Source organism: Abrus precatorius, unplaced genomic scaffold, assembly GCF_003935025.1.
Source record: "Abrus precatorius isolate BTA unplaced genomic scaffold, Abrus_2018 Scaffold8, whole genome shotgun sequence".
Taxonomy (NCBI): Eukaryota; Viridiplantae; Streptophyta; class Magnoliopsida; order Fabales; family Fabaceae; genus Abrus; species Abrus precatorius.
Window position 1 is genome coordinate 19027838 of NW_020874428.1, and position 26856 is coordinate 19054693.

The following is a 26856-nucleotide window of genomic DNA, read 5'->3' on the forward strand; positions in this document are numbered from 1 at the left end:
AGATGAATATTAAATTGTATGTTTTAAAATGCATGACTTCTTATTCTAAATTTATTATTTGAAAGGTTAGAATTGGACCATCTAATCATATATGCATAATCTTAATTTTTTTTATACATTGCTATAAATGTTAATGTGACTACCTAACTCAATCCATCTGTAGTTGGGTCGTCACTTCAAATTGGGTGAAAATTTTATTTTTCAAAAATAATTCAACCTAACCCATAATTTTATTTTATTTTTATCAATTTGAGTATTTTTTTACTCCACCCATGAAGACCTTTACTTTTAATATGAGTTGTGTGTGAAGCATTCTTCCAAGAGTAACATTATATCTCCTCCAATCTGTACAAGTCCAAAAAAATGTTTGAATTACTCATTGTTGATCAGGCAAGGAGAGATATATACCTATGGTTCCTTTCTTTACTTTCATGCCATTTTCGCAATAATTTAGGGACGGCATGCATTTTTCAGTTTCTGAAACCTCAATCTCGAATCACGCATAGCTATTCTTTAATGAAAAATGTTGTCTACCATTAAGAATAGACCACTGATTAAAGATGTCTCATTTAAAGATTTTTTTGTCATGTATATATACAAGAGACGAAATTTTAAAGGAAAAAAAAACAATTTACTATATTACATGCAGTATTGATTTTTAATAATTGAAAGAATCAAAATCTTTAATTTATTTTGTCATTTATGATTTACTTCGACGATGCTAGGCAAAAAAATATCAAAACAACAAACACACGAAATAAGAGCACGTTTATTTCGAGAATCTTCCAAAGCCAAAAGACCTCCACAGCACTTAACCCTAACAAGGCTTTATTCACCACACCTAATCCTCGCACGCAAGAACAAGATCCAAAAACCAAAAGAACCTAAGACACAAACAAACAAACGCACCTACCATTACCAAGATAGTAGCTAGTTAGTTACAAAGCTCACGAGCGATGCCAACCTTATTATTAACGGTATCAAACAAAATCCTAAGGTTCTGTTGCTGCAAGTTGGCAACCACATTAAGCACTGAGTTCACATTATTGGGTGTTGCCGCCATGGCCAAGCAAGCCAACGACCCAGAACTACTATGTATGAGACTATTCTCAAACGGCAAAGTTAGATCCAAACCCGTGAAGTGAAATTTTATCAACGGTGCCAACCTCTCATAGTTCTTCACAAAACACGTGTCAAATGCTCCGATGCTACTGAATGGCCCTTTCACTTGTTTCCTAAACTCGTCCCTGATTGCATTGTAAACCGGTTCCACGAACCGGGTTATAACCGTACCCGAATCTATTATGGTTCCGGATCCAGTGTATGGGTTAAACGCTAGAAGCTCGCTGGGTAGAGCGACCCGGACCCGGCCTACGGTTACTCCGGTGAGGTTCACGAAGTACAGAGAGGGGCGGCGCGTGTTTCGGAGAAGTGGGGTGGTTCGGATTCGTCTGGGTTGACCCGTGGGCCCGAGTTTGAGGGACCCGGAAAAGTAGTAGGACTTGAAACTCGGGAGACAGTAGGAGAAGACGCCGGAGGAGAGTGATGAGGCTTGTGAAAGTAGCGATAAAGGCCCGCGGCCCAAGCCCAGTAGCCCTTGGGCCGGGATTGACCCACCGGAGGCGGAGTTGATGCACCCGAAAGCGTAGTTTGGGATGGTGTCAACGGCCAACCTGAGCGAGTCTTGCACTAGCGTGGCGGAGAATGAGGACCCTGCGTTACAAGAAACGTGTAAGGAAAAGGTATAAGGTAAACAAATTACAATCTAAATATAAAAAAATAAAAATAAAATCCTGTCTTTTTAACATTCTTTTCAATTTAATTCGGAAACTTATGTGAGTTCTAGCTTCTGCTAAATTCAGGATCACTTTGAGTCTTAGTTATTATTTACTAAAAAGTTATATAAATTAAGTCTTACTCATTGAAAAGTAACTTTAATATTAATATTTTTTACTTTTTATCCTATTGTTTATTACATCTTTATTTTTTTTTTCTTTTTACATAATTCACACTCCATAAATGGAATGTGAGGGTTTAATTTTTTTTATTAAAGAATTAATAAATAACTTTTGAAAATATTAAGATTAGATGTGATATTAGTTAAGGAAAAAAGATTATATGCACCTGCTTAGTGTATTTGCCTAAAGAGACAGAGATAAAAAAAAACAGAGAGAACAATAAATTTAACAAGAGATGTGATGAAAAAATTAAAAATAATAACAAGTGTTAAATATGTATTAAAATTTTTAAAGTATTTATAAATCATCATTAACTAATTAAATATTATACTTTCTTATAACAAGTTTTCCCTGTTGATTAACCGATTAGAATTTTTGCTTAATTCTCATTGGGTAACAATGTATCAGTATTTAGAAATATGTTGTTGAAGAAAATTTGAGTGAAGAGCCTTTCTGAATGACCAGCATAGGATTGGTTGAAGGAGCAAGCAGTGGAACCGGTGGAGGGACAAGGGAGGGCGCCACGGACTTGGGTGCAGCGTGGGGCGAAGCAAGCTATTGATCCACCGAAAGTGGTGGAGGCTCTTGGGTTATAGGCGGTGGTGGATGGGCAACCGGAACAGCCGGTGCATGGGACCCAGGCCTCATCAGTGCTGGTGTCTAGGACCATGAACATGAGTTGACCCGGTGTGCCGAGTCTAACTCGGACGACGTAGTTGCCGATGTTGAAGGCCTGACCAGAAGCGATTGGGGCTGCGGAAACGCGCTTTTTGCTCCGTTTGGCGACGAGGGTGGATAAGTATTGGAGCCTCTCTGGGTCTTTGGAGGCCATGTTGATGATTGTGTTTTCCCACGTTATGGGGTTGGGATTGGAGTTGAAAGGTGAACACTTGCCGTAGATGGGAATCAACGTCACGTCTGAATCGTCGGGTTGAGACGCGCATGGATCATCGTAGGCATGGGTTATTGTGGAGAGGTTAATTACTATTAAGAAGATGATGGTGGTGGTGAAGTGCTTCACACCCATTGTTTGTCTCTGTGGTGAGTGAAGTTAGTATCCAAGTGATAGATAGGGTGCATGCATGGGGCGAGTCCTTTAATACTAGAGTTACAAATTTTGGTATCATTTTAGCCCGTGTATACACATTTTATATATTATTATTGTTTTAATTATTTAAATAATAGAATTATATGTTTGTTTATCTGACTTTTTTTGTTAAATAATAAAATGTAATCTTTTAAATTATAACTATATTAAGAAAAATGTTTCCCAATGCAAGAGAGGAGTTTGTATGGTATTGTTAAAATTGTTTTGTTTAATGATATTTCTAAATTTAAGGGTTACGAATGCATTAAGATGTTTCTCTTCTATAATACTACTAAATATCTAGTCCATCAATTATTAGGCATTATTATTTTTCACTATTTGTACAGTTTCAATTATTAAATTAAAATATTATATTTTCTAAGGCAGACTACGGTACCTCTGATTTTTAATGGATTTTAGTACCATTTTAAATGAATTAATTATTAAATGACGTGTGTTATTTGTTTAGCCATTTCATAATTATGTGGAATATATAAATTTAATTAAAATATTAAACTATGTGTTATTATAATTGTTTATAAGGGTTTAGAGACTGTTTATAATTTTTTAAACTTAGAAAGCAAACAGTACGAGAATAATTAGATAAAGTCTTTCCAATATGAAATTATCCGAAGTCGTATTGAATCTTAAGCACTTATTGTTATTCTCGTTTTCCATTGCATTTGTATCGAGGGTTTCCCTAAACTGAATCTAGACCCCTTCTCTGTTGCATCTTTCTATAGGTTGAAGTGTGAAACATCCTAAAATTGATTTGAGCCCTAGAACCTTTTTATGTTTCCCTTTCTGCATTGTGTCTATTCTCTTCAATACACTACAACCATTAATTATAGACTTTTCATTTTATGCAACAAAGGTCGTGCTTAATCTTTTTAAGAATTAACTACGGGTTACTTAATAATTGACCAAGATCATTAAAATGTTGATGATTTCAGACCATTCCATAATTTTCCGTGCCTAATTAAAAGTTTCTTTTGAAATTGAAAATGTGTATTTGAGGTTGCAAATACAACTGTATGAAAAGAATATGTGGATGGATGAGAATTAGACAAGAGTAAGATGCATGCAATAATTTGATGGATGAGTTAATTTGTAGGGAGGATTAATAAATGAACATTTCTTCATATTTTGTCCTTAGATGGACGTGCATGAGATGTGGATGTGGTCGGTCACGGGAATCCCATTCAACACTTTCATTCATTTATTTGCTTAAAATCCATGCATGCATGGACCCACTCAATTCCCAGCTCCTTATGAGTCAACATGTTTTCAGGTTCACTAACCTTCCATTAGGGTAAAAAGGGTGAATCGAGTTAAGTTTTGTAAGATTTAAATTTAATTTAATTCTTAAATTAAATTATTATTTTTATATAGATTATTTTTTAATGTCTTTCTTGACTTTTTAAAATTCTGACTAAACTTATAAAATTTAAAAGCTTATTTTGTAATTAATTTTTTTAAATATATACAAGCTTTACTTTTAAAATTAAATTAATGGACTTAAACTTATATCTAAATTAATGAGTTTAACAATAAATATGTACTTTTAATATATTACAATAAAAATAAAAATATCTATATTTATATAAATAAGTTTTAATTTATTAAATTTAAAAGACATGTTAATAGTCTGAAGCCTTGCCTTTTTTTAACTAAGTACGCTTTTAAAAGAAGTCTTAACTTGACCTATATTAAATAAATAAGGCTTGCCTAATTTAGGTCTAGTGTAGATTAAATCAAGGTCTCCACTAAATGGGAGAAACAAATAATTATAAATTATTTCCATTTGTTTGCAATAGAACAGCAATGCATGTTGATATTTTTAGCTCTAGTTGTTCTTCTAATCCCTTCTTGATAACTTCTTCGTGCCAAAGATTGTGTGTAATGTAGTAATTGTTACTTTTCATTAATTGATCTTTGAATATATTTTTTAAAATTATTAATTAGATTAATAAAAAATATATATTAATAATAAAATTTAACTGAACAGCAACAACATTGAGCCTTCCTCAAATTGTAAATAAAATAAGTTTTCCATGTGATGTCCTTTATTTCTTTTTGGAAATTAGTGTTGTCCTTTTTAACGGTCGATTGTCATGCTTCCGGGTTCAATGAAGCGTAGCCAAAGCTGGAGTTTGGAATCCAAGGTAAGAAAGGTTTTATATTCTTTAGTCTAACGTTGTGTAAAATTAATGTTAATTTTGAATCATTAAATTAATTGAAATGTGTGCATAATTAATTTAAAACAATTAAATAGTATAATTGAATATACACACATATATATATATATATATATATATATATATATATTAAATTACACATTTTTTTTCTAAAAGTGTGTATTTTAAAGTACAAAAATAAATTTTCTAAATGTAAACGAAACAATTAAGCCAACACAAACCAAACATGCATGAACTTCCCACAAGTTACTCTTGGAGTTCCCCGAATGGGGCCATCCTAGATTCACGAGACATTACATTCCACAGTCCGTATTATAAAGCCCTCGTCTCTTATATATTTTTATTTTAGTTGAAAAATTGAAAGGAAAGACATATTTTGTCATGATAAATGTTGTTCCTCCCCCCCCCCCCCCTTTTCTATTCATAAATTAAGAAAATCTTAATTGATGCAGTACGTGATAAGGTTTTGATTAAAATGCCTCCATTAATTTACTGTTAAGAGACTAGGGAAAAAAATAATGAGAATATGAAGTGATTAATCAAATTGAAATTTTATAATCATTAAATAAGGGTACAAGTAAATAAAATAAATAAATAAGTCTTAAGAATTAACCTAATTTTTAAAACAAAACTAAAATGTTAAAACAATAAAACGTAAGGATCAGAGAAAAGAGAATACTAACCTAAAAGAAAATTTTATTATACTTGTGGTATAACTTGATTTTCAGCTGTGATCTTCGAGATTTAACAGCATTATATATTAATGATGATGATGAAGAAAAGGAAAGAGAAAGAGAAAATTAACTTAACTTTTTATCTGGTAAACGGAGGTTGCACACTCTTTTATTTATTTGAAGAAGTATAAAAACTTAACCATTCAGAATCAATTAATATTAATGTAAATCAAGTTATTAATGGATTGAACATTTCTTATTATAAGTCTCTACATAATTGAAATGTATAGTGTATTAAAAAGAAATTATTATTATTATTATTATTAATTTCCATATTAATGGCAATCAAGTGACTTAGGAATATTTTCAATAAGGAAAAATTTGTGTGCGAAAATGTGATAATGTCTGTTAGATTGAATTAACGTGAAATGTTAGGCAATACTTCAAGTTTAAGAAATGAAATTATCTTCAACTTTATGAACTTGAGATGAGAATTTACAACATACAGTATATCTTTATAATTATTATAGTTTCATGATAAAATGTTGCTCATTAATGTTTTAAAAAATTTTGTTACCATATGAATCTTGTTATCCAACTAATCAAACACAAAATAAATGATTATAAGAATTAAAGCATCTCTAATTGCTAATTATTCAGTTTCATTCATAACTAGCTGATGAGACACATAATTCTTAACTGACAAAATTACATTTTATTTGAGAGGGTCAATAAAAATCTGAGGTGCAAGAAGCAAATCTTTGTTCTGCTTTGCTACAAAATTAACTTTAAATTCAAATCCACTAAAACTTTGCTTTATTATAAATGTGATAGTTAGGATCAGTAAATTACTTCAATAACTAAAGGGAGGATCATACTGATCCAAGTTATTGTCGATATCAAACAAATAATGAATCCATTTTTCTTTTTCAAGAGGCAAACATAGGCGTCGATTTAGGAGTGATCAGCGGAGGAGTTGATTTGAATCTAATGGTGGAATGTGGCTGAGTGGTATGGCGAATGATGGTGGCGCAATGACATAACCAAAATTAAATTTTCTTGTAGTTTCCTTGCCTAATTTGTGTTGTTCAATGGTGATTGTGTCCTCTAACCTAACAACCTGATAGTATGAGCTATTCCTTGATTTGTTGGTAATAAAAATTGGTGTATGATATGTACTTTGTAACTATCCTTTTATTATTATTATTTTTACTAAGTGCACATTTTTCTTTTGTTCCTGGCATTCTCTTCTATACTTGTCCTTAGAATAGGCATTGAAGTGAAAATTTGACCTAACTCAAAATGCAACCATCATCCTCAAGCATTTTGAATTTAGGATTTTTTTTTCCTTCCTTCCTCATCATCATTTTCAATAAGACTATCTAACTATTCTACACTTTATAATATCACCAAATGTAGGTGGCTCAATTTTTTTGAAGATAAAAACTACTCTCACAGCACCTTTTATACATTCATCTACAACTCTTTCAACATTTATTATGTGATCAGACATAACATTTTTCCAATCCCAATTTTAATCATAGTCAATGTTATTTGCTACGATCATGGTTCTCATTTTTCTTTATTATGTGAACAATTTTATTTTATGTTTTGTAAATGTTCACACAAAAATTATGTTTCAAAGGATTCAATCACATCATAGAAGTTCAAAATATCTTATTAAGGACAAACATCATGGGAGTTTAAAATACCTTATTGAGGACAAACGTAATAGTGACAACCACATCTCTATAAGTATTTACATAAATATTCTTACTAAAAATTCTTATCATCACTATATTAGTAGATAAAGGAGAAAGTATTTTAATACATAATAGAGTTTAGCATTTAATGTTATATTTATAAAAAGATATATATAATAAACGTTAATCAGTAATTGAGCTTATTCCTTATTAGTCCGACTCGATTAAGTGATTGTTCCAATTTAATTATAATTAAACTTTGTTAGTGATTTATTCTTTATGTGTAATCTTATAGATTTTTCTAATATTTAATTATAATATTAAATATAAATGTTATACCATAAATATTGAACTGACATATAACATCATTAATACTCAAATATAAAAAATATGATAAAATTGAGATAACTTAATTTTGTGATAATACATTACACCACTAAGCATGACTATTCATTTAATAGTCTGATTCTATCGTAATGTCCATTGATAGCACTTTTGATACATGAGATAAATTAATCATATCTAAATGACTCAATTTCTTTAAATGATTTATTTTATTTTCACCTTTATGACCTTGAACCATTTGTGTATCTCTTCTTGTTAGAAAGTTAATCAACTACCGCCAATGCACTCTAAATTTCTTTCATAAATCATGTTAATATTAAGTTTGACACGTCATATCGCTAGAGACACTAGTCGCATTCCATATTTGAAAAATTTATCGTGACTAACGTCGAGTTGGTTGCACATCAGAACAACAACTTGCACAGATACAAACTTTGTGGAGTCAAAGATCTCTCTTTTAACAAATTGCAACAACAATCAAAGTCGTAAAAGCACAGGTGTAAAGCACTCTTAACTGCTACAATTTCACACGTACAGCAGCCTCTTCCACAAAATGTTAAAACATGTACTTGTAGCAGGACCTGATTAGCAATGGCACAACGAAAAGGCAAGCTTCAACGCTGAGGTACAACACAAATCTAGCAAAGCAAGCAAATCTCAATCCCAAGCATGAAAAAGCCTTCGAACTGTTTAATTTGGCAAGCGAGGATGCAGCAGCAGTGACTGAAATTTGACAATGGTTAACAATATACTTTTAAACTCTTGTAAGTTATTTTCTATTATTTCAGTTATTTGACTAGTATCATAATTAATAAATAATTTTAATATTTTAAAAATAATTTAATTTATTATTAAATCTTTTGGTTATGTAATTAATTTATGTTTTTTTAACTTATTATAAATATATTGTTGCTATTGAATAAAAATTGAGTTTTTTCTTCATTTATTTTTCTCACAATTTCTGCACATTTTCTTTTTATTTTATTTTATTTTACTTTTTTTATCATAAAACCAACAACAACCATCCTACCAAAAAAAATGAAATCAATGTTTTCAGAACCGCATTACTGTGTTAATTGAAATGGATGGCAGGATTCTGGTGTAGTGAGTTCTAGAAAATATAAAAACAACTAAATCGAAGGAAAAGAGAAATAGTCACGTCTCACTTTACATACAAGACACAGCAAGTTGTTTTTGTATTTTATATTTTAATTAAATGGACGCATGACTGTATAGTGATTGCTTGTTGCTAAGGATAATGATATCCTCATAAAAAACAAAGGCTACTGAAGGAATCTCCATGTATATATACATAAAGGTATATCAAATGAGAGATGCCATTATTTGAGAGGGAGAAGGGCAAAAATTGATCATCAGATTATGTATGCACTCGAGAAATATGGAGAAAAAATTTTGGACGAAGAGGTAAAATACACAAACAAGGAGGACAAGAAAGAAAAACTGATCATTTCTTATAGCCTTCAGAATCCTTAAATTGGATGAAAACCGTACTTCAAATCAAGGCATCCCTTACATAAATCTATTACTAGCAAGTAGCTTACATAAAAGAATAACTGAAATATAGAAACAAAATATATTGCTTCCACATCACTCATAAAAAATCCAACTTCCGAGACAAAGTTTTACACTTCCACTCCCACTTCAAACCTATAAGGGAGTCCTTATAAATCAAGGCCATATCTAATCCATGCCATCTTTCATTTAAGAGACCAGTAGCAGTTCTAACAGCCTAATTCAACTTTTAAAGTTCCATAATACGGAGGGAAGTTATCAAACATATATAAGGCCTAAGAAGTTAAAAAACATATATCCTCTCTCCACACAAATTATATTGATTAACAAATATAAGATAGACCCCTCGGTTGTTCTGCCAAAATTAACCACGATACTCTTCTCTCAAATCCTAAACAATTTAAAGGATCATGCAAGATAAAAAAATGTGGCCAGACCTATTCATCAAGAGTCCTGATAGCACAGAGAGAGTATTAGTTTTTCTCATCGACAATGTCCTTTCCCTTCATAATAATTACTGGGCACTGAGCATGGTGGGCACAGTAGTTGCTAACACTTCCCAGGAACATCCTGCAAGCCAAGAAAAAAAAAAAGCAATATTATGGGTGGATTGTCAAAAAAGTTTCCCTCTTGAAAATTCAACTTACTTAAAATTTTAAAAACAATTAAAAATACTGGGTTTGATGTAATTGTGTAAGATGTGGAGCATTTGGTCTCATGTCTAAAATGCAAATGGAGGCAGAACTATCTATAGCTGTAGACAATGACTGAAGATAAAGAAAACAAATTAAAAGGTTCAGAAGTTGGTTATGTACAGTATTGAGGACCTTTGTAACTTTACTGGCATGTTTAGCAAGGGTGAGATCACTTTGCTACATTAGTTATTTGCTAGAATCATATTGCCAACAAAGTTTGAAACGTTTTATTGGGAAAGGTATAACTGCATGTAAGTGAGAAAGTTCCAAGCTCTTCCAATGTATTAAAGTGGGTCCACAATGTTTTAGCACTTCTTAACATTCTTATAAAGGGAAAAATCGTCCAGCCTGTACATCAAGTCATTTATGCTATGTGCTGTCAAAACTAGCATAAAGTATGTGATGTGTGCAAATTTAAGTGTTACATTCCGGCAATTATCAAGATTTATCACTATATAATTTGTACCTCTTAATGGGGCCAAATGCACGAGACCCCATCACAAGTACATCAGCATGCAAATCCTGCACAGCTTCACAAATCTTTTCCTTTGGATCTCCAACAACAACATGGGTCCTGACCTTACTCTGCCATAGATGGAGATAAGTCAACTACATTTTATGAGAACCGACAATAACTTGAAATGGTACACTTTAACACAAAAATGTGGCATTCGACGCTGCCGTTTCATACTATGGCACTATTATGTTCCAAAATAAAATTTATGATTAAGGAGATAACTTTTAACGCATTTTCACAGTTAAATATATACGCCTAACCACTTAAAAGTAATTTAAAAAAAATTAATTTTATCCAACTTTCAAACAAAACAACCTTAGTCACGGCTCACTACAGAAAAGGATGAATTCAAGGGACAATGACAACTCAACGAAACAAAAAAGTCATAAAGGTGAGGAGACGAAAAATGTTGACCAGTAAAAATCTATTAGTTAAAATAATTTATTCTAATATTAACAATATTACAAGCACTAAATTAGAAAGATCTCTAAAATAATGACTAATTTTTGTCACTATCCTTAAATTCGTAAAAAAGAAAGCCGTAAAAAAATAAAATCTACCCATTCCTTTATTTTGAATATATATTTCAATTGCAAAGATCGTTCCCGCAATTTCAAACTCGAACATTTTCTGTGGCAAATGGCGCATAATAATAAAAATATCCTCATAATATTTCTTATATAGTTTAGATAAACTTAAAAGCAAATTACCAAATTTTCTTTAAAAGATAAAGGGAGAGGGTATTGTAAAAGTAAAATTTTAGGGAAAAGAAAAGAGATGGTACATTGAAATTGAGTTGTTGGGAAATTTCCAGAGCGTGGTCAAGTATGGCGTCGGTGATGCGCTTCTGGTGAGCTTCGATGGCTACAGTGAACGCTGGAACTTCAAGGTCATCTGCTAAAACGATGGATCTTAAATTTAGACTGAAAACATTGAATTGAAATTAAAGATGATAATAATAATAATAATAATAATAATAATAAATGTACGGAACTGGGGCCACCGAAGGGGATGGGACCGGGGTTAAGGCCGGTGGCGATGGAGGGCGGTGACTGGACGTGGAAGATGATGAATGAAGGAGAATGGGTGGAATCGGGTGTAGGTGATCGCAGCTTGAGGTTGCTGAATGCCCAACGCAGCGCCTTCATGCTCTCTTCGCTCCCATCCACCGCCACTAACACGCAACTAAGGTTTCCACTTTCCGACATCGCTGCCAGATTGTGTTACTTTTTCACTTCCGATTGTTGAATTTGATGGTTGCTCTCTCTCTCTCTCTCTCTCTCTCTGACGAGTCTTCTCTTAACGGGACAATGTTTATTTGTAATATTTTAAGTTGAGTCCCTCTCTCTCTCTCTATAACCAGTACCATAAGTATATTGATTAAGGATTTGATAAGTAATTATTCTTTATCAAAATTATATTAGAATGCATTAGAATTTATAGAATAATTGTTTTTATATTTTTAATTAAATATTTTTATTTTAAATTTAACAGTACTTTAAAACATTTTTTAAATTCTTTTTACAATTTTTAGTTCCAATGATAATTTGTTATATTTATTTGCCAGGGTTCTTCCTACTACAAATTTAAAAAGCTTGTATGTAACGTTGAAGTTTGTGGACCAACAGATCTCAATTAAAATACGTTGTAATTTTCTTTTTTTTTTAACTATGTTTTTTTTTTTCACCTAAAAATTTTACTTATTAGAACTTTTTATTGAGACAATATTTGATAGTGTGCTAAAAAAATGTTGTATTTTTTCTTCTTCTTTTTTTTCACTAAAAGGATTCATTTTAGGAGGAAAAAAAAAAGAAAGGAGAAAGTTTGTTTGATAGTAATCTTATTTAAAAGTTTTTAAATTATAAATAATTTTTATAAATATTATAAAATTCTCTTAAAATTATATTTTTAAGTTTCTCTAAATTAAAAAGTTTTTTTGTTACCCTCTCTCTTCTTTTACTCCTTATACCATTATCTTTTCTCTCCTCCAGAAATTTCAAATAAAGCCTAAATTTTTGTACCATATTGTTAGTAAGCTTTTAACCAAATATATTCTGTCATCTACGAATGAAGTACAATGAAAAACATAACTTTTATGGATGTTAATCTTCATTTATCATATTTGATTTAATATAGCTTTACTTATTTTATTTGAAAAAAGAATGATCGTCACAAGATAATGCAAATATTTTTATAAAATAATAAGTTCACTAGTTTCTCTTAACAATGTTGATTGGTTCGTGCAAATATTTCATAAATTCAAACAATTATAATTTGTCTTTCTTTAATTACCTTTCTCTCTCTATATTTTTTATTAGTATTATTTTACAATAATAAACATTTCAAGGGTCTAATATGAAACAATGAGATTACAAACATGTCCTTAAATAAAATAGATTAAGAACTTACACTTTATGATGAAGAAATGTTTTAAAATTATATGCTTATTCTATTTAAAGACTTAAATATATTTATTTTTATTTGATAACATTGTGATCTTTAGAGGATAATGTAAATACTTTTATAGAATAAAAATTTTATTAGTTTATCTTATTAATGTTCATTAGTTTATATAAATATTTCATATGTGAATGAATAATCAAGATAATTATTATTTGTCTCTCTTTAATTATCTTTCTCTCTATCTCTATATTTTTTTGTTATCATTATTTTACAATAATAAATAGTTTTTAAGGTTTAGTATGACTTTTTAAATGTCAATTAAATGAGATTATGAACACACCTTTAAATGAAATTAGTTTAATAAACTTACAGAGTAAAATGTTTTGAATTCTATTTAAAGGTTTAAATCTACTTATTTTTAGTTTAGACACTAATATTTTTTAATATTATTCAAATTAGACTCTAAAATTCGTTTCCCTACATATGCATTTAATTAATGTCATTTATTTTATAATCTGAATTTTACATATACAAATGATAAAGTAATATAATTAATGAATCATAAATAACACGAAAAATAACAGTAGCTGTAATATGAAATAATGAATATTTAAGATCAAAGACGTGGAAGCATGGACTATATGCCATTGCGCCACAAACATTTGACCAGCGAAGTTAGAATTCACTGTTTTTGATGCCGTGGAAACGAAATTCCTTTCCCTCAACCATCAAATTCTTAAATTCCGTAACCGACCAATCTCAAAAAAATAATAAATCATTATTTTATTTCTGCGTCTCTCTCTCTCTCTCTCTCCTGAAAATGAAGCAAAATCCCAAAACGGTAAAATTGGTTCATCTTCGGAATGAAATTGGGGTTGTAGCTTGTTCCAACTCCAAAAACAGTTTCAATTCGACATCACCTTCTTCTTCCTCTTCGTTTTAATTGCAAACACTTGCCGTGACACGTCATCAATCTTCACACTGCGTCTGCGAGCTACATGCCTCTCTCACTCTCACCACCAAACTCGCTTTACCTTGCTAATCTCACTCGCTTTTCCGTCACCGTCCAAACACTTAGGGACCCTTACCGCGATCGCTTTCTCGGCCACCGTCGCCGCCCCCTGTGGCGGTGACACCCTAGGGTTTCGTCTCCTTCGCTGGATAAATGCGTGTCACCATTGATCTAGGGTTTTCGAGCCTGCTCCTCGTCGCGGTGGTTTTCTGCGTCGTGCCGGCGATCGCCTTCGTGCTGCGTCGCAAGTGGCGAAGCGCGGCGGCGAGGGCGGAGGAGATCAAGAGGCTTCTGGTTCTCGCGGAGGAGGAGTCTGCCAGGGCCGAGAGCGAGGCTTCGTACCAGTACGACGCCGTTTTAGTTCCGAAGGAAAAACGATGTGTCGTGTGTTACTGCCCCACCACGACGCGGTGCGCGCGGTGCAAAGCGGTTCACTACTGGTACGCTCTCGGTTTCTATTTTGAGTTTCTTCTTATCACTTCACGCTTCGAGATTTTTCTATTTACTTGCTATTTTTGCTAAATTGTGTTACATAATTTTTCTCTCTGTTGCTTGAACTCAAGTCTAGTTAAGCCATTAGGTTTCGGCCTGTGGTAAGAGATTTGGGTAGTTTGAATTGGGTGATGGGTTGCAACTTAGTTGCCACCATTGTGAATAACACTACGATATGATAATTTTGCTTGTAATCCACTAAGGAAAATGCAAAATATTTTGTCTTGGTTTGCATCTGCGTGGTTGGGATCCTTCAGTTAGTCAATTCTTGAATATGATCAACATTCACGAGATCACTTGGTTGTTCATTTCTACTAAAAGATGGGTATTGCCAGTGGAACTCAAAATCGTATTGTAAGTGATGTGTGGACAAATGACAAAACAGCAGTTGGCAGTTGGAGAATTTATTTTTCGTATATAATCCTTGTGGAAGACAAATGCTACGTTTTAATTTTTGTTTTCTTTCAAATTTGGAGAATGAAGTATGATAGCTGGAATTTTTGAATCAATGGCCCCTCATTTTTAAAAGACCCTTTGTTATTGTGTGTTTGGTTTAAGTTATTTTGGAGAGATAAACATCTTTTTTACCAGCTAGCTGAGAGAGATTTTAAATCAGTTATCAATTATTTCTGATTTAAGCTGTACCAAACATGCTATTAGTGCTTGAATTGTGTTCTTGCGCAATTTGTTGAATGGCTTAACTTACAATAATGGCCCAAACCATTGTTTTTCCTTTGCAAATTTCTATTTTTGTATTTTTAGAAAATTATTATGTCCATAATCACCTTTGTTTTTATGTGTTTCAGTTCTGGCAAGTGCCAAATTGTTCATTGGCGTCAAGGTCACAAAGATGAATGCCATCCTCCAAGGCCCAACACAACTTGCCAGACTAATGATCTTGTAGGTGATTTTGGAAAGACGGCAGCAGAACCAGACTACCATGGAATCCGTGATGAGAAGTCTCGGATTGAAAGCACAGACTGCACCACATCCTCTGAGAGACCCCCATTGTCTAATATGAGCTGTCCTGAAATCTCACGTGCAAAGGATGATAATGTAAGAGTTGAGTCACTTCAAGGGGAGAACATTATGGACCCAAATTCTGAATTATCTAGTAACTCATTCTCTGGATTCTCAGCTTCTGCTAGTGCTACTGAATCATCTGATGATTCTTCTTTCTGTGAGAGTATCACTTCAAATGAGAATGAAAGATCTGACGGACATATTTTTGGGGATCCCACCCATGAAATTACTGATTCTGCTTCAAATCATAATAGCATTGGTTTATCCACTCCATTGTCACCTATGTTTGCTAGTTTGGTTGATTCAGTAGATGACTGTCCTGCAATGCATAAATTAAATCAAGTTAGACCTGATTTTGGTAAAGAAGAGAACAAGTACACATCAACTGGTAGTTCAGGTTTGAGTATAAGGAAAGGGGCAACAATTGAGCCTTCTACAGTGTCTTCTGGATTTTGGAATAGAACTCTTGATTCAACAGGGATAAAAGATGACTCTAAGAGTGATCTGCTTCCACCCTACTCTGATGATTCTCCTCCAAAGTCTGTTGTGAACAGTATGCCATGTGCAGGATCTGCATCTTCAGAGAATGGGGGTGTTCATTCTTCAGATTGTGCTGATGCTTTGAGCATCCGTAACTTGCAAATGGTTGGTTCTACAGTATCAAATCATGTTGTCAGCAAACCTGGTAGCACCTTGAAGTCAGCTGAAAGTAGATATCTGCCACGTGCTTTTGCTGATGCTAAGTTAGTATCTAGAACTGAAGAGCATTCACATTATAGTACAAAATTTGGGAATAATGGTATCCAATCGGGCACTGCCACTTCATCTCAGGTTGTTAGCTGTTCTCCAAATTCTAAGAATGGCCTGAGAACATCATCTGTTCTGCAAGTTGCTGATCAGTTTAGTGGATCAAATTTGTCTAAACACTCTCCAATAACTGTTGGGAGTGATATCACTGGAAAATACAGTGACAAGGTTACTCTTCAACATTCTATTTATGTGCTTTTGTCTCTAAAGGAGCCATAATCTCACATTTTCTATTAATAGTTTATGCAGGGTCTGTTTCCGTATGATTTGTTTGTCAAGCTTTATAACTGGAACAAAGTGGAGTTGCAGCCATTTGGTCTTATAAATTGTGGAAACAGGTAATTAGAAGTGATTTGTTTACGAGAAATAGATAACCTGTGCATTATGTGTATTTATTTGTAATATGTTTTTTATGTAATTTAATAGTACAACTGTGCATTATTTTCTCCCTTGCCATATTGTTGATTGATTGATAAGAATTGTTAAGTTGTTGAGTGTTCTTCTTAAATCAATATCACTTCCCGCTTGTAGGATTTACTTGTTTATTTTCTTAATTTTACAATCATTTTGCAGCTGTTATGCTAATGCTGTACTCCAGTGCTTGGCATTTACACCACCCCTGACTGCTTATTTGCTCCAAGGACTTCATTCCAAGTCATGTATGTATGAACTCAGTTTCATATTCGAATTGCCATATGCCAAATTTCCCCCTTGCGTTAATATATAATTTTAATTTCAGGTGCAAATAAAAAATGGTGTTTCACCTGTGAGTTTGAAAGTTTGATTTTGAAGTCCAAAGACACAAAATCTCCTGTCTCACCTACGGGCATAATCTCTCAACTACAAAATATTGGGAGTCAACTTGGTAATGGAAGAGAAGAAGATGCACATGAATTTCTAAGGTGTTTACATCATTGAATCTGTGTACATTGATATTTTGTAATTATTGTTTTGTAAACCTCAAGTTAATATGTCGTGTAACATCTGACAGGCTTGCTGTCGAGACAATGCAAGCTGTTTGCCTTATGGAACCTGGGGCTAACACATCAGACTCGATAAAAGAGGAAACTAATTTAATGGGCCTAACTTTTGGAGGCTACCTTCAATCAAAGGTAAACTATTTTTCTATGTGAAGAAAAATTGTGACTGAAATTTTGTTTTAATCCACAATTATAGGTGCAATACAGTGTTGGCCTGTGTTTCAAATATACAACTCTATTATACCTGTCATATAGCATCTATTGATGCAAGTAAGATGGACAATGGACATAAAGCTGATAATATGTTGGCAGATAAAATGTATGAAATGTGGGGGGAAATCTGAGCGTCAAGAAAGGATGATGGATCTGACTGTTGAGATAGAAGGGGAGATAGCAACACTTGAAGAGGCCCTTCAACAGTTTACAAGCACTGAGACTCTGGATGGAGAAAACAAGTACCACTGTGTCAGGTTGGTTGATCTTTGAGGAGCCTCTTGAAAATTTTCAATATATTCAGATCATACCTTTACTTTCAATATTTTGTAACTCACAAGGTAAAACAGTGCATTCGTTACAATTTTAGTAAGAAATAAGAGATGATTGTTATGTGCTAGATGTTAGAGTTAGAGATGGCACAATACTATAGGTCTTCAAGTTTAGGTATTTAGGATCAATTTTACAAAATAATAGAAAAATTAATAAAATGTTACTCATAAAATATAAGTTGGGAACTTAAATTAGAGAAAGACATTAGGAACAGTGTTATCAAATAATGGCCATGATGGTGCCATGGCGGATGTTGATGGCGGTTTTTGCCCAAACTGCCACAACCATGGCAGATTTATGATGGACATGCCATGGCGGCCATGGTGGAAAATGTTAGTTTTTGAGAACAAAAAAACGAAATGGGCCTCCAATGCAAACCCGGTCCAAAGTGACTCAAGAACCCCAAAGCATGCTTATCAATAGTGCCGCTATTGCATTGGCACAGAGCAGTGGTTGGCTGCAAAATACTTGCTGTCGTGGATTGTTTCTCTCTCATGGAGTGTCGTTTGGGCCATTTTTATGGGCAAAATGGACTTTCTGTCCCACTTAAAATTTTTTCCTTCCTTCTCCTGTCGAGCAAGCATACTAATACATGGTACTATACCTCTTTTTTCTCTCGTGCTCCGTTTTTCTTCCTGCTCTCGTGCTCTGCTTTTCTTCCTGCTCTCTGAAGCTGACTTCTCCTTCTACACCATTTTTGCTGAAGAAGACATCCTTTCTGGCTGTTTTCTGGGGACTGTGAGTGGAGGGACCTGTTTTTCGACATCTATTTTACGTTTTGCTTCTCTGTACTTTGTTTTCTGCTTCAAATAGTGCTCTATTTTTCACACTCTACGACTATTTGCTTCTTCTGGTGCTTTGTTTTTCATCTTCAAACAGTGCTCTGTTTCTCACTCAGTCTGGATCTTGTTCGAGGCTGTTTTGTCTTTTCCATCATTTTCCATTTTCCAGCCATGGTATTATCCTTTTTTACATATAGGCCAGTAAATTGGGACCTGTAGTGTTTTTTGATATATTGTATTGTTTTTTTTTAATATATATTATTATTTTATTATGATCACCATGCTTCTGCCATTGATAACATTGATTAGGAATTGTTTATGATCATAAAGTACCTATTAAATTGAAAAGAATGTTTCATCATACTGGTATACGACCATCTATTTTATATGAGAGAATATTGTGTGTTAACGAACAACAAAAGAGTGAAAATTGTAGAAATGAGAATATTAAGATGAATAAGTGATTTTATGAGAAAAAATATTGTATAGGTCAGAATATTGGAATAACACGTAAAAAAGATGACAGAAAATCAATTAAGGCGGTTTGAGTACGTGTGAAGGCACTAGATACACAAGTTAAGAGAGTGAATGAAACGAGAGATCTAGCTATAAATAATATCTCAGAATTTTTTTTATTGATGTCAATGATTTTGTGTGATCCATTTACCCGACACCACCTATTGAGATAAAATTTTGGTTGTTTATATTAAATAAAATTAAAAATTAACAAAAAAAAGAAGATCAAATGACCTGCTCCCTCTGCTCTGCCCCTGCCCAGGGGAACTTTCTTTTAGGTGGGTCCCACTTCTAACTTATCCCCTCCACCCAAACACAAAACCACCACCACCCCCTCAGCCCCCTAATCCTGTTTATTAAACTTCAACTAAAGATTCACAATATACTAAAGAGAAGCAGCATGACAAGAAGCCAACAGCTTGCAACAAGAGAGTGCATAGCAACAATAGCATGCAACAATGACCAAACCACAACAGCAAGGGATGCAGCAATGATTAGAAAAGACAAAGAAACAAGAAGAAACCATGCACAAAAAATGAGTGTGTTTTGAGAGAGGAAAAAGTAGAGGGAGAAGGATTCAGGTGTTAGGGAGAGAGGGAATAGAGATTTCATTGGGTAGCAAACTATTCTGTGCGACCTGATCCACTTCATATGTGGGCTTCAACGCATCTTGGAGCACTTCTCCCATTACTTTACGTGTTGATGCACTGGTAGAGCCTAGGAACTGCAGCACAAAGGTGTGCGATGTGCTGAAGGCTGCAAACCTTGTTGAATTTTATGCTTCAACAATCCAATTCATAATTTTGACAACATCTGCAAACCTTGTTGAATTGTATGCTTCAACAATCCAACTCACAATTTTGACAACATCGCTTAGGATCCACAACCTTGAGCAGTGAACAACTACATTTCAGGTTTGATCACATCATGTGTCTAACTGGTTAATAGGAGAGAAACCCGCCAAATAGTACTTTAATTTTTGTTGATGTTTTATCCCCATCTTGAATGTGTTTGCTAAATTTATACTACCTATTAAGAACTAAATGGATGTTAATGAAATATGAAATAAAAATATAACATTATGAAGAAAAGAAGGGAATCTAATTTATGCAAAGTTTTTATAACCGGATTGGTCATTGAACTGGTCAAGGCATTGGTTTAAGGTTTAATGGTCCAGCTTTGGTTGAACTGTTGTTAGTTAAACTGGTAATAATTAAATAATATATTTTTTCAAAAGATATGTATAATATATAAATAATATTGAATAAAAAAATAATATTCACAATTTCATGTCACAAGGCATCATATATAAAACTAAATCATCTATAATATAATATTTAAATTTAAATTCAACCAGAAATTTCAATATTTAGTCTTAAATATATAAATAAAGATAACAAATAATATAATAATTATTAAGCAGCCTTTATTGATAATTGATAAGTATACCAGTGTTGGAATTTACGATTTAACGAGAAACAAAAAGAAACATGGACTAGATGCAAAAGTACTAGCACTTGGGGTTGGGAGTTTGGTCAAACTGTTCCTTACTGTGCCCTTCTGCTATTTTTCTTTGAGATTTTGGCTAGAACAGCATTTTCATGTGTGGGAGGACTCTACTTTTGTTGGACATAACTGATAGACGTTGTTTTCAAGCCAAAATAAGGAACAGTTACACCCACTTGAACAATTGGTTTTTTCAGTTTTTTTTGTTTTTAACTGGTTTGTCCAGTTTATGTTTGGTTTTTAATGCAGTTGGTTATGTGATTATTCCGGACCAGTACCTGGTCCAGTTCCGGGTTGAACTGGTTGGACCGGATGATCTGGTTTTCATAACCATGGATTCGTGTCACTTCATAACAGCTTTTTGAGAGAAAAAGTATCTCTATTAAGGTCTGCCAATATTTGATTACGTGGCTTGTGCTAAACTCCTGCTGAGGTTTAGAGTGGCTTGTTATTGCCTTCCTTGGGAATTTTGAATAGTGCTAACCGGTTAAATTGGAAGTTGAAATGTATTGCTTGTGTTTTGTTTAAATCCTTTCTTTTTCCTTATAAATTTGTTGAATGATCATCATCTTTCATTTTAGTTTGGTTATGCATTCAAAACTTTCACACAATGTGTGTTACAAATTTACAGGTACTGAAAAAACAACTCAGCTTTTGTGCCATCGATTTATTAGTCTACCTGTCAAATCAAATGAGCTCATACTTGTTTTATATTGTTGCTACCATGTTCAGGATTCTATTGCTACAAAAGAATATGCATTCTTGTTTCTCCATTTTTTTAGCTTTTTTTATATGTTAAGTATGGTCAACTTTAGGATATTATTTGGAGCTCTACTAATGCATAAATTTTCTGTCGAGTTTTGTGGTTGAAAAAGTTTCCTATTTCTGATCAAGGTTTCCATGTTAAGCAGGTGTAAATCTTATGAGAAGGCCAAGAAGAAAATGACAGTTTTAGAGGCACCTAATGTTCTTACAATTGCGTTAAAGAGATTTCAGGTATTTCTGTCAAATTCAAGGACAAGATTTTACCACATATCTTTTATGAAGATTAAATATTTGTTGTGTGTGTTGCAGTCTGGAAAATTTGGGAAGCTCAATAAACCTATTCAGTTTCCTGAAATACTTGACTTAGCACCATTCATGAGTGGGACTAGTGACTTACCTATATACAGGCTATATGGGGTAGTTGTTCACTTGGATATCATGAATGCTGCTTTTTCGGGTCACTATGTGTGCTATGTGAAGAATTTCCAAAGCAGGTGGTTCAAGGTTGATGACAGTTTGGTAAGTCTCAGTTTCAATTTTCTTGCATATCTTGAGAAGATTTCTTTGGTTCTTAAATGTATTTCTACGGATTTATGCTTTCCTTAACCAAGGGTTATGATTCTACAGAGCTAGTTAAAATCAGGATTTTACTTTAAATTGTAAAAGAGAGTGAAAATCGTAAATCGTAAATTGAATTGTAAGATTTTATAAAATTCATATATATATGTGTGTGTGTGTATAAATTTATATTATGTATATAAAATAGCATAAATTAGAGAAAAAAAACCTTTAAATCAGTAAAAGCACTTAAATAAAGTAGCACTTACAAATCATAATCCATATTCCATAAGAATGTCATACATCGACGTGGGTAAAAAATAGACCAAAACAGAAAAAATAGAAGAACAGCAGCATTAGGGTTGAACTCAGTGCAGTACACTGCTGCTTTTAGTTGCAGACCAGGCTGCACACACTGGGGGGACTGTTGAATGTTGACAATGGCATTAAGGTTCAAAGCTTCTTGAGGAGAATCGGGTTTGATAAAAAAGAGATGTGAAAGAGGCATCAACTACATCATTAGGATTCAACAGAAGGGGCTTTTCGATGAATTTTCAGAATCCAAGTGAAATCGTAAATTTCCATGATTTGAGGGATTTTTCAACAATTTTACTGAGCCACAATGTAAATTGGTAAGGCATCCAAAATCGTAAAATTGTAGGATTTTATGATTCAAATTAGGATTTTAACTACCATACCAATAAGCTTGTAAGCTAAAATGATAATTTGTACTTATCAGCAACATTTGACTAAAATTTCAAGTACATAAGCTTAGTGGATTTTTATTATTTGTTTATTTTATAAAATATGACTTAAGACTTCATAATCTATAATTCTATTATTTTTTTTTCAAGCAAAATTTTTAATCAAAGTTGACAACAGAACTATGTTTTTTGGTGGTCAGACATGACAATAGAACTTTGAATAATAGCATTATGCCTATTACCAGCCTCAGCCGAGTCCATAAATGAAAGCTCCCCACGCAAAATTGCTCTGTAGCCCTTTCTTCAGAGCTACTTCAAAGTTCAATGTGCAAACATGTCTTCAAATCAGAATTCTACCCTAGCACAGTGGGCTATTGTTTGGGAAAAAATATTAATTATGGGGAAATAGACTATTTTATAACTATTTCAGAAAGTTGCAAATAAAATGAGGGTGACTATATCCTGTAGCCAATTTGATGTCAAAAACCTTTTCTTCAGATTTATAAATCATTTTTTATGGATGAAGATGTCTGCAGATCAGTGCTCTCTCTTCTTACCCTTGTTAAAACCTCGAGGTTGAACCTTTTCACCATCAGATAAACATTGAAATTAACATAAGCAATTAAACCAATCAAGTAATCAAAATGGAGAAGGAAATCTGCAAAATCTTCAATGTCATTATATTAAATCCCATCATATAGATTGCACGAAAGACCTGTTCAGGAGATCATTATAAGAGATTTCATGATAAATAATATCTTTGAAAATTTAGTTTTTGAGTCTAAGGATATTTTGTGATCTATGTAGCTAACTTCACCCAGTGGGATAAAACTGTTGTAGTGTTTATATTGCATAGAAGACTTAGTTTTAGGCATTAGTTTTTGTTTGGAAACATGTTAAAAAACGTGTAAACATGGATTTAATGTAACAGTTTTAATTAGTAGTGTTGAAATAAATATAAATTCATGACCATGTAAACTTGAATCCAAACACGCATTTAGTCATTCACAAAATTTAGTTTGACCACTAAACTGAAGGATACCAATGTTGTAGTTGGAGTGTGTTTTTGGATTTAATAGGTACAAGTGTTTGCCTGCAATAATGACAAAGGCTCTCTTATCTGTTGATATTTTCACTGCAGCAATTACTTAGACATTTAATCTTCTCTCATATTTATCTTGCAGGTGACAGCTGTTGAATTGGAAAGAGTCTTGACAAAAGGAGCATACATGCTTTTTTATGCGAGGTAACCTATCTAATTATTGGTTGTTATTTTTGGGTAATATCTTGTTTCTTGCTTCTGTGTAAGATTTCTTTTTAATTATATCATCTCTAATCTGCTTCTCTGACTAACTGAACCACGTTGTAGGTGCTCACCTAGGGCCCCAAGATTAATCAGGAACAGTATAGTATCTTCAGATTCAAAATGGAAAGTCCATGGAAAAACTGTTGCAAAGAAGTCGAGACATGTATCTACACTTTCTGGTGCTGGTGAAAATATGACTAGTTCGACTTTTCCAGCTGGTTCACACACCTTAGAGAGTATATATTCGAAGTTTCACCACCTGAAAAGGATTTTGGAAGAAGACTCATCAAGTGATAATTCATCCCTTATCAGCAGCAATTCTGATGAAGGTTCTTGCAGTACTGATAGCACTTGTGATTCAACGAGTACTGATGACTTTACCGATTATATTTTTGGTGATTCTGGACGTGTCTTGGGTGGCATATTGAGAAATTCTGATACTGACATTTCATCCGCATTGTCATCATCTCACTTGAACTCTAGACATTTGCCCTCTTCTGATGTTGACCCAAATGATTCAGTTTTCCAACTTGCAACTGGGTTCCAACTCCAACCACCTCCCCCAGGTCCAAGGGTGGAGATAAACGGTCTGTTGTACAGGAGCAGACCAGTGGATGTTAAAAGGAATGGAGGAATTGTTTCTCATATGCATCCTGACACAATTAGAGAGCATAGAAAGTTAGATACAAGTAGGAGTATTAGCTTTAGGGAGACTGACTCTATACAGAGAGCAGGATCCAACCATTTTAATGAGAGAAGAAATTCTGGTGTATCATGTATAAAATCGAGGGACAGAACGGATTGAATATATACTGGGAGCTTCTGAGCAGTAAATAATAACTATGGAAGCTCCACGTAATGTATACCTGTGGGTGCCCTTTTTTTTCCCCAGCAAAATATCACCGTCCTTTCCTCAACGATTGCCTCACGTTTTTCTGTTAAATAATTCAAAAGAACTTTATTTTTCGGTAAATCCAAACATTTGAAATATCGAGGAATATAATACTATTCGTCTTTTGGTTGCCATTAACTCTGACGTGCTTCTGATTTTTGCATAACCTGCTGGTATTTTCTGCAAGAAGTAATCCTGCTTGAGAGTTCGTCAACTGAGATTAAAGATAAAACAAACAACTGTGTCACGCGCTTGGTAATTGATATTTAAACAGTTCAAAATATTTAGTTTTATATGATTGACGAAACAATTATTTTTGGTTAATTGAAGCAGGCTCAAAAGCCAAATAAATTGTATTTTAAGTAAATGTGTTTTACTATTCAACAAATAATTTTTCTTTCAACATTAATTTTATCTACCACACGTCCACTTTTGATGGCTGAAAAATTGGTTTGCATGGTTTAACAAGTGGATCAATTGGCATGAACTTGTTCCAACATTGCCTCACATAAAGAATACATGTATTTTTTTATGAGAAAAATCCAATATCATGTTTACAACCTTTTTCAAATGGAATAGTACATTTGTTTGAGTAAACGAAAGTTGTAAGTTTTTGGGGCAAGGTAAAGAAAGTTGTTTCTTATTTTCGGTAAACAAAGGGTAAAGAAAGTTGAAGTGTACTTAGTGGAATATGAGGTTTGGTATCGGGCTAAAAGAAGCTTGTGAACGGTAAGGGGCAATGGGCCCAAGATCATCATTCGGTGCTCTGGGCTAATCATACAACCCCAATCTTCCACACAACTCCCTTCTGTACGTTTCTAGATTATAATTTACAATTTTAAATTTGAATAAATTGAATTTAATAAGATTAATTTTGTTTATAATAAGTTAAATTAATCTGTAAATGTTATTGAGTTTTTAAATAAGTTTTTATGATTTAAGCTTTTTAATAATCTTTATAACTTTAAAAAATTAACAACATTTGTACTCAATAAATGTTACTATTACTAAACTATTAAAATTTATTTGAAAATACACATAAAATATAAAATATATTTAATGGTATTATTTTTCAAATGATTTTTTATAATTTATTTATATTTTTCAACGCGTTCGTATAATTTAACAAATTTTAATGAAGTTTTAACGATTATTAAGAGTAAAGATTCAATTTATATTTTTAAAACACAAAGATCTCGTTAAAAAGTTTTAAACTTAATATTTAAAGAATAATTTAATTTTTTTAAATTTTTTTAATAAACAAAGCTTAAAGCCTAAACACAAACTAAAAACTAGGCAACTCCTCTAGATAACTAAATGAAGTAAATCAAAAAAAGTTGATTCTAAAATATAAAACGAGATTTTTTCTTTAGCCTTAGTTTTAATAAGTCGATCAGCACATTAATTAGTCACTCTTAAGTCATGGCTAAATCTAATAAAATGAATATATTTAATTACACATGCAATAATTTAAATAATTTAATCTTTATAATAATGTAAATTATGCTTAAATATTTAATTTTACTTATAACTAAAATTTAGAGTGTGCGAACTTTATTCATACATGCAATACATTCCTGAGTGGAATGAAAAAAATTAAACTAGAATTAAAAAAATGTTGTATGTGCATTTTAAAAACTGTAATGACAATTATAAAAATGTAAGAAAATAAATTATACTTTTCTAAAAAGAATTATTATTATTATAAGCTAAATTTTAAGTGAAGTTTTCAATTGGTCTTTTAATTTCACTTTTTTTATTTAACGTAGTCCTCTAAATTATTATTATTTTTTTGCTTTATTTTTAAATTTTTTCTGATTTAGAGAATGTTTTAGCGTTGATATAAATGAGTTC

At 32.7% G+C, this 26856-nt stretch overlaps 3 protein-coding genes across 8 annotated transcripts; 1 reads left to right on the forward strand and 2 right to left on the reverse strand.

Moving 5' to 3' along the window:
- Window positions 1–934: 934 nt before the first annotated feature.
- Window positions 935–2985, reverse strand: LOC113874383 (aspartyl protease AED3-like). Its single transcript, XM_027512605.1, has 2 exons — window positions 2421–2985; window positions 935–1713 (listed from the first exon to the last, which is right to left on the reverse strand). Exons 1-2 carry the CDS (start codon window positions 2983–2985, stop codon window positions 935–937), a joined length of 1344 nt encoding a protein of 447 aa, XP_027368406.1.
- A 6986-nt stretch (window positions 2986–9971) lies between these two features.
- Window positions 9972–26692, reverse strand: LOC113846577 (universal stress protein PHOS34). The gene is made up of 6 exons (XM_027475015.1): window positions 26682–26692; window positions 18749–18764; window positions 11705–12006; window positions 11495–11604; window positions 10660–10778; window positions 9972–10068 (listed from the first exon to the last, which is right to left on the reverse strand). The coding sequence occupies exons 3-6, from the start codon at window positions 11916–11918 to the stop codon at window positions 9972–9974; spliced, it is 540 nt and encodes a 179-aa protein (XP_027330816.1). The 5' UTR covers window positions 11919–12006; window positions 18749–18764; window positions 26682–26692.
- Window positions 13760–25131, forward strand: LOC113874257 (ubiquitin carboxyl-terminal hydrolase 17-like). 6 transcript variants are annotated; one of them, XM_027512493.1, is made up of 11 exons: window positions 13760–14565; window positions 15424–16615; window positions 16697–16785; window positions 17021–17106; window positions 17187–17349; window positions 17439–17559; window positions 17740–17897; window positions 21689–21773; window positions 21852–22061; window positions 23989–24050; window positions 24174–25079. In XM_027512493.1, exons 1-11 carry the CDS (start codon window positions 14279–14281, stop codon window positions 24913–24915), a joined length of 3195 nt encoding a protein of 1064 aa, XP_027368294.1. In that variant the 5' UTR covers window positions 13760–14278; the 3' UTR covers window positions 24916–25079. The 6 variants fall into 6 exon arrangements, with proteins under 6 accessions (XP_027368294.1, XP_027368290.1, XP_027368292.1 ...); XM_027512491.1 differs by having other exon boundaries at window positions 13881–14565; window positions 16688–16785; window positions 24174–25131; XM_027512490.1 differs by having other exon boundaries at window positions 13962–14565; window positions 16688–16785; window positions 21686–21773; window positions 24174–25023.
- Window positions 26693–26856: the final 164 nt, after the last annotated feature.